Genomic DNA, 13,717 nt, shown 5'->3' with positions numbered 1-13,717 from the left:
TGCTGGTGGAGAGTGAGTGCCGAGTCATCCAGAGACGAAGAAACATTACCTGGGAAGCAAATTGAGGTCGACAGTGTTGCCAGTTTGCGGCGTCTTAAGAACCTGCATCGCTCGCTTTGAAATAAGGCAAAAATCCCAAGAACTACTAAAAGACATGACAAAATAGCGCTGTTCTTTCATAATAGTGAATAAATTAATGAAACACGAACAGTAGGAAAAGTCAGGGCAGCTCGGGATACTTGACATTTAATCATTTTGTTGTACATTTAATCACTTTGTATTATTAAAAAAATATCACATTGTAGTATAACCTAATATATCTTCCTTGAAAAATCGCTTAAAACTGTATGTAATTATCTTTTACATTTTTTCAAAGGAATTCTTGTGTGTTTCCTGCTCTGGCGCACCTATGGAGAGATTGGGATAATGCAATTTTTTGTGAAATTATTGCACAAACATTGTAATTATTAGGAATATCATCTAAAAACTAATACAAAACAATAATTTATGCTAGTAAATGTGGAATCTCCAAAAAAACTCGTTAAAAATAAGCAATTACTATAGCATCATTAAGAAAAATGAACAATTATTTTACATGTTTAACACCAAGTTACTGTTACTTTATCGAATCCAATCGTTCATGCGCCAACATGTATTTTCTGGCTTGTGAACAGAAAACGTAGGACAGTGTTAGCCCATAATCCAGTCCCATCCAGCTAGGCAAGTTTCTTTGTCACATCTGTGTGGAAACCATTTATTTCTACCAGCCGATAGGTTAACGAACTGACAGTGAGAAGTTCCATCGTTGGACTAAAAAGTTCTGTCACCACTGACTTCAGGTATGCTGCCAGCTCGTGTTTTTGTTCTGCAGTGACACACTTTTAATTTTCCCATCTGATCTGACAACTCTGTAGTTGGGATTAATTCTCAGCTTTACGAATGTTTCTCTCCAACGTTGATTCAGGTACGTTAAACTCCTTCGATACTTTTAAAATTCCCATTTTGGAAGATAAAGTGCCTCAAACTGCTATTTCTATTGAAGTAAAATCCAAGTTCTGTCTCTCAGTCTTTCTCGTGTAAGTTCACACTATCTGGGAAAGCAAGAGGGGAAAAAAGAAATATATAGATTTAAATCTCCTTGCATCAAAAAATGAAGGGGTAGGACAGGACACTATCCCATTTTTCCCTGTCCCGTTCCGCCCCAAGAGCGCTTCTGAAGTTAACAACTTTATGGAGTATAATAATTGACGGATTCAAACGTATTATCTGACTAACGTCTATCGAATGGCATTGTGGAGCGTACAGTTAAGAATTAACGGCTTACCTTGCATTTAAATTCATCAAAAGCTATAGAAACACAAGCGGAAGCGTGAAGCACTTACAAGTCGCACTCTAAATCGAGTCAAAATGTCTATCACACATTCCCTTCCATTCAGAGACATAGTTACGTGTCACTACCATAGGTTTCCGCCTTTTCCGGTCTAGAAAACACTGCAGTGCTGTTGTGCCGCGATGTCTCGTTCTGCCCAGAGTCCCCTTACCACTACAAACATGCGTGTGTCACTTGTCCGACCTTGTTAGAAACGAGATATTTTTCACCGACAGCTATAAGCATCAGTATGAACCAAATGGTGTGACACTGGCCTATGGCAAATTATTAGGGAATCACTCAAATATGAGAAACAAGAAGACAGCGTGGTCTCAGTTAGCTACGTCGTCATTATTCCATAACTACTTTTGTCATTGGATTATTTTAAAATCTTCGCAAAAATGATCTAACGACGTGAACAGAATATGAGTGTATTAAGCAGAGAGAGATTTCCTCCTAAGACTTATCTCATCGCGTTTCATAACGTTGCTTCACTTGCAAACGCAGTAAACTGTCGAAGTTGGCGCATGCCTTAGGGATGCCATTACATGTTTCTCCGCCCATGGCTGTGTAGATCATAACATGCGGTAAGGATAATACTTTTTATTGGGATGTGGCTTGCTAATTCCCGAACTGGCGAAATTACCTACTGATAATGAAATAAAGTATTTCAAAATAAAAACAATAGTCTACCCAGAAAAAATATTTATTTAGGGAGATTCCGTCTACAAACTGGTCTGATTCAAAAAAACCAGGTCAATCTTGACGAAATTCGCATTCCATAGTGTTTAACAGGTGCTGAAGTACGTGCGTGGTGTATCATAAAATCTTCGTATCAAAACAGACACCACTTTCACATGAAATACGGTTTCGAAAAGTAATTCTTGAAAGTGGTATCCTGTGTCTTTGAATACCGTTGACGATTTAATACTGCTAATGTGTTCACAAGAAAACTATTTCTTAAACTTTTTAAACAGTTCTTCAGTCTCGTTAGTTGCTGGATTGCCTGTAGAGAAAGACGAGAAATTAGTGTTCTCTTGATAACACCTCACAGCTGCCGTAATCTTATCGTGGCACGTCCAGAATCGGGCCCAACACAAGCACTCCCTGTTACCGGACAACGTCGAACGGAAAGTTCCTTGTGCAACACGACAGTCAGACTGGACCCTAACAAGCAACGCTGACGTATCCTCGGAAATGTACCCTACTGGCCATTAAAATTGCTACACCAAGAAGAAATGCAGATGATAAACGGGTATTCATTGGACAAATATATTATACTAGAACTGATTTGTGATTACATTTACACGCAATTTGAGTGCAAGCATCCTGAGTACCCAGAACAACCACCTCTAGCCGTAATAACGGCCTTGATACGCCTGGGCATTGAGTCAAACAGAGCTTGGGTGGCGTTTACAGGTACAGCTGCCCATGCTGTACACGATACCATAGTTCATCAAGAGTAGTGACTGGCGTATTGTGACGAGCCAGTTGCTCAGCCACCTTTGATCAAATGTTTTCAATTCGTGAGAGATCTGGAGAATGTGCTGGCCAGGGCAGCAGTCGAACATTTTCTGTATCCAAAAAGGCCCACACAGGACCTGCAACATGAGGTCGTGCATTGTCCTGTTGAAATGTAGGGTTTCGCAGCGATCGAATGAAGGGCAGAGCCACGAATCTTAACACATCTGAAATGTAACGTCCACTGTTCAAAGTGCCGCCAATGCAAACAAGAGGTGACCAACACGTGTAACCAATGGCACCCCGTACCATTACGCCGGGTGATAAGCCAGTATGGCGATGACGAATACACGCTCCCAATGTGCGTTCACCGCGATGTCGCCAAACACGGATGCGACCATCGTTATGCTGTAAACAGAACCTGGATTCATCCGAAAAACTACGTTTTGCCATTCGTCCACCCAGGTTCGTCGTTGAGTACACCATCGCTGCGCTCCTGTCTGTGATGCAGTGTCAAGGGTAACCGCAGCCATGGTCTCCGAGCTGATAGTCCATGCTGCTGCAAACGTCGTCGAACTGTTCTTGCAGATGGTTGTTGTCTTGCAAGCGTACCCATCTGTTGACTCATGGATCGAGACGTGGCTGAACGATCCGTTTCAGCCATGCGGATAAGATGCCTGCCATCTCGACTGCAAGTCATACGAGGCCGTTGGGATTCAGCACGGCGTTCCATACTACTCTCCTGAACCCACCCCTACCATATTCTGCTAAGTCATTGGATCTCAGCAATGTCGCGATACGATAAACCACAATCGGGTAGGCTACAATCCGATCTATACGAAAGTCGGAAACGTGATGGTACGCATTTCACCTCCTTACACGAGGCACCACAACAACGTTTCACCAGGCAACGCCGGTCAACTGCTGCTCGTGTGTGAGAAATCGATTAGGAACTTTTCTCATGTCAGCACATTGTAGGTGACGCCACCGGCGCCAACCTTGTATGAATGCTCTGAAAAGGTAATCATTTGCATATCACGGCATCTTTCTCTTGTCGGTTTTGGAAGATACGTCAGGGATATGGAGCCATGCCGACTCCAGTGCTGCGGCCAGCTGCTCTACGTTTCTCTGTTGAGGATCCATGGAGCGAAAAGCTCGTTCGAGGTAGCTCCAATGATTCTCGATTTGGTTCAAACCCGTGGAGTTTGGTGGCCAGGGCAGTGCGGTACACCCTTCGAACCACGCACATAATCTGCAAGCCGTGTGGCACATTGCGTTACACTGCTGGTAAATGTCGTTGTGCCTGGGAAGAGCAAACTGTATGGAGGGTGGACATGATCCCCAAGGATAGATACATACTTGGGTTGAACCACTGTGCCTTCCAGGAAAACCACGGAAACATTCCCCAGACCACAACGCTCCTTCCACCGACCCGGACCCTACCGACGATTGTTGCAGGGTAGTACGCGCCAATGGCCATCTGCCCCATGCAGCGGAAAACGTGATTCATCTGAAGACGCCACCTGTTGCCACTCATTAGACGTCCAGATGCGGTACTGGCGTGCAAATTCCAGCCTTCGTCGCTGATGAACAGCAGCCAGCATGGGTGTGTAATCCAGGCACCTGCTGCGGAGGCCCATACGCTGCAATGTACGCTGAACGCTCGTTGAGAAGACTCTGGTGGTAGCCCCTTGGCTCATTTGTCCAATCAGTTGCTCAATAGTTGCACGATTGACAAAAACGTTTTCTGGTACCGCGTCATAATGTAAAAACTACTGCTGCTGCTGGAGAAAACCAACGTTTCGGCTACGACTGCAGCGGCCTTTTCCTGAGTCTTTTATGTCGACTGACTCTGGCCGCGGAAGCCTACGCAATTATAGTTGTACGACTGTTCGCCCGTCACCATCTCCACAGCCAATGTTCAGCACTGTCATTTATTGTGCACCACATTCGCCTTGGTGCCGGTTTGGATAGCATGATTTTGCCATACAAGATATGCTTTAATCATGCCTGCACGCGAACAGTTTAGCCATTTCGGAAACGATTCCATCCTTGGCCCGAAAGCCAATGATGATGCCCTTTTGGACGTCACATAAACCACTCACCTTTCGCTCCACTACAACGACTGTAGTGTCTTCCGTGTTGCCCCGAAGCGCTTTTATACACTCTCCATTGCTAGTTGGTTCAAATGGCTCTGAGCACTATAGGACTTAATTTCTGAGCTCATCAGTCCCCTAGAACTTAGAACTACTTAAACCTAACTAACCTAAGGATATCGCACACAACCATGCCCGAGGCAGGATTCGAACGTGCGACTATAGCGGTCGCGCTGTTCCAGAGTGAAGCGCCTAGAACCGCTCGGCCACACAGGCCGGCCCTCCATTGCTAATGCTGCCACTTACCGTTTGTAAGTGGTTATTGCACGTTCACGCCGAACATATGTGATGGGCGCGTTAATGTGAATGTATCGTGTAAAACGTGGTTGTCGCGAATATATGATTAGCTGTTATGCCGGAAGAACTAATGTTATGCCTACTACAGTCGGATGTTCTTCTAACATGAGTTACGAATTAAAGTTTTGTCAGCGCTGAGCTCATTAGAGACGAAGTAGATGCTCTGACTGGACTAGGACGGGGAAGGAAAACGACCGTGTACATTTGCGAGTGCCGGCCCTTGTGGCCGAGAGGTTCTAGGCGCTTCAGTCCGGAACCGCGCGACTGCTACGGTCGCAGGTTCGAATCCTGCCTCGCGCATGGATGTGTGTGAGGTCCTTAGGTGTAAGTAGTTCTAAGTTCTAGGGGCTGATGGCCTCAGATGTTAAGTCCCATAGCGCTCAGAGACATTTGAACCAACCATTTGCGAGTAACCATCCTTACAATCACATCGAGTCATTTAGAAAGGAAAGAGGGAAAAAAGGAAGAAAGGATTTTTGTTCAACTGAAGGTCAACTAATGATCATTATAGACGATTAGGGTTCAGCGTCACGTTGACGGAGAGGTCATTAGAGATGGAACTCCATGTTGGATGGGGAAGCAAAAAAAGGCCACTCTCTTTCTAGTGGTATCGGCCCGGCATTTGACTTAAACGATTTAAGGAAATTATTTTAAGGCGGCTATGATTGATAGCTCTTGACTGCACTTCAGAATTTATTACACAATGAATTTGCACAATGCAGTCATTAGTTTAAACGTTTAAGGAAATCACGGAAAATCCATGTCTGGACGGCCCTTCGGTGATTCGAGCCGCCGTCCTGCCCTGTGTCAGGGCAGTCGTGACTGCGCCATCTCGTTCCATCAGGCGATTTAGGGAAACCATGAAAACTGTAAATATGGATGGCCTGATGTAGACATGGACCTCGCTACACCCGAGTTTGCGTCTCAACTTACTCTCGTTACGTAACGGAACGTCCTTATCACATCAAAATATTTCACAAACAGCGATACTCTCTCAGCAATAGTCAACGTATCGAAATTCTTCGTCAAGAATGATATGGCTAAAAACTATAACTTAGAGGACGGTTTGGGTTGGTGACAAGTTAACCTCTTTTCGTCACGTTTCCCCATGTTACAGTTGCAATTTTGTTCTCCTGTGTCTTCTAAAATTTTATTTTCTTGTAATTTTAATTGATTCAGCTGTTGTTTCTTGGTGAAATATTGTGTGAGGGCGTGATGAAAAGTGATGCCTCCGAAATTTTCCATTTGAGGACTGTTGAAGATTTTTAAATAAAACAAACGTTACTACCATTATATATCTTTAGTCTATATGTGTATGTATTTATTCCTCAACATAGCCACCTTGGCGACGAAGAACAGGAGACGAGTTTGTTGATATCGTCGGTTGACTGCTGACGGAGCCACAACCTCCTTGCTGCTTCCACCGTTTTATCACTATGAAAGTAAGATCCTCGAAGGTGTCCTTCAAGTTCTGCGAAGTCGGATGGGGCCAAGTCGGGACTGTACAGAGGACATTGGATGGCAGCGGATCCAAGGAGTCGATTTGTTGGAGATGTCTCAGCACTTGTGTGTGGTCTGGCGCTGTCGGGCAGGAGGAGACGGTACTCCATGTGTGGACGAATTCTTCTGAGGTCGAATCTCCATTACGGCTTGCTCTTAACAATCGACATAGTTATGTTACACACCGCCATGTTACACGCTACAATACGGATCCCTCTAGCGGCAGAGCGCTACAAACAGAGACACATGAAGAATAAAGATGCAGAATGTTAGTAAAGCTTGTCTCGTTTAAAAAGCCTTAAGACGTTTCACATAAATAATTCGAAGGTATTACTTCTCACCAAGCCCTCGTACATTTTCTGTAACTAAATTTTAGCCTTGTTTCACAAACTTCGTTATTGCTGTACGACCTAGGTTTCGCGTGCAAGTCTTATTTTCTAATATACAACTGATCCCAAAGATATGAAACTAGCAAAGATAAACATTTAAACTTCTTAATCCAAAGATTCTTGACTTAAACTACAAAATTTGCTCTATTGTCAATTTACCAGAGTAACCTATCTATTTAAAAATTCATTGTGACAGTATTTACAATAACTACAACTAAACGTATGCTGGAGTAGAGCAATGCACTAGAATGGAATTCTTGTCATTATCTACTCATGAGCGAAGGCACCAAGGTTATTTTGCTTCGTAGATGTTGTGACATTGTTTATAAGGGGTGAAGAACTGAAATGAGTTTGCTCATTCAGTAACAATGTTGGGGTACAAACCTCTTTCTTAATGTCTCATATTTATATGCGGTTTGGATCTTCTCCCTTTTATTTTGTTGCTTGCTTCGTGTTCATGACATTACGAATGTTGAATTCGGGCTGTATTGTAAATAGAAAAGTTCGTTCGACACAAAAGGGAGCAGACATCTGGAAGCGTAAAACCGTTTAGCTTTTACAGTAAACGCACAAAACAAAAGACTGCTGTGCGCATAAATAACATAAACTCATCTACTATTAAGATTTTCGTCAAAGTGAGAAATCAATGAAGGAAAGTATGTATATATTTCGACGCTTTCGGGCGAAAAGGAAACAAGCTGCAACAATGAAACAAAGGAGTCCTACTTTCTGAATGTTTGTGTCACGTTTATACATTTGTTAAAATGAATAAACAGTAAAGTTCACACAATACTCCTAATCATGCAGTTCCTGGAAGCTATGAATTTCGCTTTGGTTGCAGCGTGATTCAAACTCTTTGTATCGTATGTGTAGGAATACATTTTGTTGCAGACAATATGTTAGCTGCCGGCCGCGGTGGTCTCGCGGTTCTGGGCGCTCAGTCCGGAACCGCGGGACTGCTACGGTCGCAGGTTCGAATCCTGCCTCGGGCATGGATGTGTGTGGTGTCCATAGGTTAGTTAGGTTTAATTAGTTCTAAGTTCTAGGGGATTGATGACCACAGATGTTAAATCCCATAGTCCTCAGAGCCATTTGAACCAATACGTTAGCTGACGCTTCCCGGCGAGGCAAGGTGTCCTTTTATGTTAGTTTTCAGGGCATAGGCGCTCTGCTGCGTGCATGTGTAATGTGTGATTCTGTGATCTGGTCTTCTCGGAGTGAAAGGGGCTGGACCCAGTAAAATTCAAGTTCCTGATTTCCTTCTAAAATATCTTTCTCTGCTTAGAGACACTCATTCCTACGGTTTTGTTATTGAATATCAGTTTCCTGTGTTAGGTAGTATGTAGCACATGTGGTTAGTAGACCCTGCTAGGTCGGTGAAAACTCGTCAGTCCAGGCGCAATGAATACTACAGTCTAGCATCGCCAGTTAGCGTCAGCGAATGTTCTGTCTCTAACAGAAGTTGATGTCCATGAACTGATCTGTCACCCCCCTACACATTCGGTCCAAGGACTTCGAAAATACCTGCTAGAGGTTCATGAAGGTTTTGACAGTAGAGATGTTCAGAGATGGTGTTCAAACTGATACGTGATGTTCAAATGTGCGTGCATTCCTAAGGGACCAAACTGCTGAGGTCATCGGTGCCTATACTTACAGATTACTTAAACTAACTTATGTTAAGAACAACACGCACACCCATGCCCGAGGGAGGTCTAGAACCTCCGACGGGAGGGGCCTCGCAATCACTGACACGGCGCCTCTAACCACGCAACTACTCCGCGCGGCTGAGACGTGATTGTTTTATCAAAATTTTGATGACCACTTATGGATTTCTTTTTCTGAGGGGAGATGAAGCTTTTGGTGTATGAGACAGCAATAGACAGTCCAGAAGAGCTGGATACCCATTTGGCTGAAGCTGCAGCCATGGTTCAAGAAATATTTGGTTGTTTTGAGCGTACTAGAGAATCATTAACACGCAGATACCAGTTGCGCATTAACGAAGACGGACTACATTTTCAGCAACATCTCTAAAACAAAAATTCATCACGCGGCTGTTTGAATACAAATTACTGAGCATTATTAGCATCCGAATCTTTATGGATCCCTAGCGGGAGAACAGTGCAACTGTGCCACCCGTCACATGAAACGCAACGTTATTTTGAAACTTCCTGGCAGATTAAAACTGTTTGCCGGACCGAGACTCCAAAGCTGTGAGGAGGGGTCGCAAAGTCGTGCTTGGGTAGCTCAGCTGATAAAGCACTGCCCACGAAAGGCAAAGGTTTCGAGTTAGAGTCTCGTTCCAGCACACAGTTTTAATCTGTCAGGAAGTTTCATATCAACACACACTCCACTCTAGAGTGAAAATTTCATTCTGGTAACGTTATGTTCTCTAAAATTCCGTATACATATTTTCTTTTACACCCTATAGACACACTACAAGTAGCTAGCTCCTTAATGCTGATAAATTTCGAATTTTGTACGACGAAGGTCTCTCATAACTTCAATTTCACCGTCCCGTACTGGGAAGTGCGGTGTGACGTGATCTTGACTTTCAGTCTAGCGTGAACACACAGCCGTGTGACGGTGAGTTGCTGTTCAGTGTGACCCGACTTAAGCCGCGCGTCACATCGTTCAGTTAGTTACGTCCCATCGACCAGGCTGCAGCAGTCAATTATCAAATACCAGCGCTTCGCTGGTTTATGACTTCTTGTTAGCAACCGAGGTTATACTACGAGTATACTTGCGCAAAAACTACTCAAATAACCAAAATTAGAGAATAAATCATATGGAGAAAACCTAAGAATCGAATATTTGGTCTTACGCTGTCTCTAGCAGCTGTACGTTGTAAGTGGTGTTCGACGAGAAATTGTTGTTTTAGTTTCTGTACACTTCGTCACGTCTATAATTAATTCCCATGGCCCAAAACCACTCGAAATAACTGTCTTTCTTTTACATTCATTCCGTCCTGGAATCAGGTTCAGTCAATTTCCGCCTGATATTATGTGTGCTTTTTTCATAATGTACCCAATTTAAACATTGTTTAGCATTTCTGTTTCTCTCTTCGGACAGACAGATGAGGCTGTGGCCAATAGTGGGCCCCTTCTTTGTATAAACTCGGCGTCATCATTTAGTTGTGATACGGTTCCAAAACACACGAGCCGAAACGCAAATATTTTATAACTAATATCTCCATAGAGAAACTGTAGTTTTAGCAGCATGAAACAAATAAATGAAAAGAAGTTTACCATTTGTTTTGTCTAGAGCTCAGCTCAAATATTGTCATTGTCAGATGAAGATACGACAGGGACAGTTTCTTGAAGCGCATATTTATTGGCTAGTTGCCAATCTCGAAACGAGGTTGATATTTTTTTCAAGGACTGTGTATTCGTTATTTTATGGGAAAAGTCTTCGAGCTTTAAAAGCCTTATCAAAACGTGTCGATCTCTGCACTGTTCATAAGTGCTAGTGTGATAGTGTCTCCCCTCCCCCCTCCCGCCCCCATTCAAAATATTGGTGGTGCTGACAGAAGTATATAAGAATACAGTATAACACCATCAACGTCAAAGATCGTCCAACTTTTGTGAACCGCAAGTCATCGTCGTCACGAAAGTGGAACAATTTCTGACGCAACTGCTGAAAATGGCCTATTGTTGAAATATAGGTAGTGACCTAAACACCTCACAATAATGAATTATGGATGGGTCCGCCTTTTTGCGAGTGCACGAATTACTGTTTTGTTTTATCACCTAAACATGTTTCACCACAGTGGCATCCTCCGTGAATGTTCTATTATTTTCCTTTTATTTTACATCGCTTGAGTCCTGTGGCTGCCAATAAAGGTTTAAACTTGGATACTATGTGGTCATTGTATTTTCCTAGTCCTTAGCTGTGAGAAGTTTGTTTTATGTATGAAACGAAGTTTTTTTTAAGATGAGCTGTGCGTTTCCTCCGGTTCGTGACCGAGCGAGGCGGCGTAGTGGTTAGCATACTGGACTCGCATTCGGGAGGACGACGGTTCAAACCTGCGTCCGACCATCCTGATTTAGGTTTCCCGTTATTTCCCTAAATCTCTTCACACAAATGCGGGATGGTGCCTTCACCATCCTTCCCTAATCCGAGCTCGTACTCTGTCTCTAATGACTAGTTGACGATGGGACGTTAAACACTAATCACCTCCTCCTACCACCCCTCCCTCCCCCCCCCCCCCCCCACTGGGTTCTAAACACCACATACAGGGTTTAATTTAATAAAACCGACAAACTGCAGGGACCGATCCTTGACTGGAAACAGAGGAAAAACAGTCCTATGAACTAGTGTTCGTAAATGCTGCGTTGCCACGGTAGATGGCGCTGACAAATGACTTCCTCTCACCACATTCCGTGTGTTCCTTGCGTGTTGTAGGCTGTATGATTGACCAAGCAGAATTGTCCGGTATTCATGTCGGGAACAAGCTGAGATGGTGTTTAGGACTGGCCAATCGGATGGAAACCGTCGAAGAACAGGACGGCTATACCAGAACAGGTATCCTCAGACACCAATCACATTACACATTTCAAGACCTTTGTGGGTGTTTGTGTGATCATGGGTTCTTTCAGAAAGATTACCGTGTAGAAAGGCAGCAGACTATCATACTATACATTGGTTATTGAATATGAGTCTTGTGGTCTGAATACATTACCGTCGCAAGTAAATGTGTGAATAGTGAGAGTAGACGAGATACCACATAGACGTCTCACAGAAATGAAAATAACGAAAACGGATGTGATGTTACAACAAAGAAATTCAAAAGTTAAAACTTCGAAACCAGAACGGAACTTCAAAAACGTAAAAAACAGGTGTTTTGACAGAGCACAGAGAAACTGTGTGGTTCTGAAACTGTTGCATTTGTTTGTTGCAGCTTATGTGACAAGCTATTACGTTTTCATCATTTCCTTAGGGGGGAGATCACACTCACTTTCATACGAACACCTAACTCGGGCAAGGAGACACATCCTACTCAGTCACCAGAAGTACAGATTAGGTGCGTCGGTAACTCGTGCCTATCATCTGACACACACATCGTCCCTGAAGCCATCTATGACACACCAGTCACGTTTTCCGGTGTAGGATTAAGTTGACTTGTCACCTTGTCATCAAACTTCGCGGTTCCCATTCGAGACCCACTCCCTTTCGGCTGCTAGTAGAGTAGTTGTGCAAAATCAACTTTCACAATAGGTCCCTTCCTCTCACCTCGCTGTTACAAACCGACGTTACGCCATTGCACAGTCACAAATCTAAATGCAGCGGAAAAAGAAAAAAATTGACACGAGGAAGCTCTGAACGCGGCCCTTCTACAGGGCAGTCCAACACCGCGACCACTGAAGCATGACGTCGTTATTGTGCCTATTCACTCGATGTTGAAGGTCTTGAGCTTGGACCGTTCATTGTTTCTATTGTGCCTTTAAAAAAAAATTCAGTACACCTTCTTCCTGTTTTCATGCTTGATCTGAAATCAGTTTTTAACGAGCTGTCCACTGGCCCCTTCTTAGTCCCCCCCCCCCCCCACCTGCCTTTGGCTCGGGAGTGTCATCTTTGTGCCGCCATTTTCGTGCAGTGTTTTACAGTGAGTGTTTTACAGTGAGTGTTCCGTGTTGTGTCTTTTGGGAAGCGTTGCGAACGGCCGTCATACTGTCGCTGGGTGTGATTTTTTATCTCTTGCGAACAGAAACCAGACTGTCGCCATGTTTTTTAATTGTGTGTCTACTATGTTACTTGTCTGATTCCTGGGTATTTTATTAACATTGCCAACCCCTTTTGCTTCCTGTTTTACCTTTCCGCATTTTTCCGCCATTTTACACTTTACGTCACCGTTTTATCGCCTGTTTTTCTTGTTTCTTTTCCTCTTCCGTTTTTAAAAAAGTCTGTAGGCTGTAGAGCAGCGTACTAAGCTGCTGCCTGCCCGCCCCCTTCGGGGGGAATTGAAAATCAATAAAGAAAAAAAAAGGCCCCTCTTACCACAAAATCTGAGGGTGCGATGGGGAATTCCCCTTACGAGAACCGCGGCCTGCACGGATATTAGCGGGCCGCAGTTAGACGACTACCGTACTAGAGGGAACGGTAGAGGGCGAAAAGCCTAGAGAATGAGATTCGGACACACCCAGCAAATAACTGAGGACGTAGATTGCAAGGGCTACCCTGAAATGAGAAGCTTGGCACTGGAGAGGAGTTCATAGCGGGCTGCATTAAAAAAAATGAAGAGCCGGAGAAGGCGGTTACGCCCTTCGAAATGCACGGCAGGGGGTACTCACTGCGCATGGCCCAGGGCTGCAGCTGCTGGAGGGCGGTGCGGTAGAGAGCGGCGTGCTGCCTGCACGCGCCGCCCACGTCCGAGGCGGGGGCGGCCTCCCCTGGGGCCAGCGGCGGCAGCAGGGCGGCGACCAGCACGTCTTTGGCCGGCTGCGCCGCCGCCGCCAGGAGCGACGCCAGCACGAGCGACACCGACTGCGCCGTGGCCCGCAGCATCACTGACGAGTAAGCGCGCGCGACTCCTGCCCCGGCCGCCGCCG

At 44.5% G+C, this 13,717-nt stretch overlaps 1 protein-coding gene across 1 annotated transcript in view; it reads right to left on the bottom strand.

Annotated features, from left to right (window-relative positions):
* The window catches only part of LOC126282091 (nose resistant to fluoxetine protein 6-like), a 181,880-nt gene extending 168,183 nt beyond the window's left edge, over nt 1-13,697 (bottom strand). Inside the window, exon 1 of the mRNA XM_049981548.1 lies at nt 13,460-13,697. Within this exon, the coding sequence (XP_049837505.1) occupies nt 13,460-13,673 (214 nt within the window). The 5' untranslated portion in view covers nt 13,674-13,697. The remainder of the gene's footprint in view (nt 1-13,459) is intronic.
* Between the last annotated feature and the right edge of the window lie 20 nt (nt 13,698-13,717).

This window comes from Schistocerca gregaria, chromosome 7 (genome assembly GCF_023897955.1).
Source record: "Schistocerca gregaria isolate iqSchGreg1 chromosome 7, iqSchGreg1.2, whole genome shotgun sequence".
Lineage (NCBI taxonomy): Eukaryota > Metazoa > Arthropoda > Insecta > Orthoptera > Acrididae > Schistocerca > Schistocerca gregaria.
Note: the sequence above shows the minus strand (reverse complement) of the source record. Positions and strands in the feature narration are given on the sequence as shown.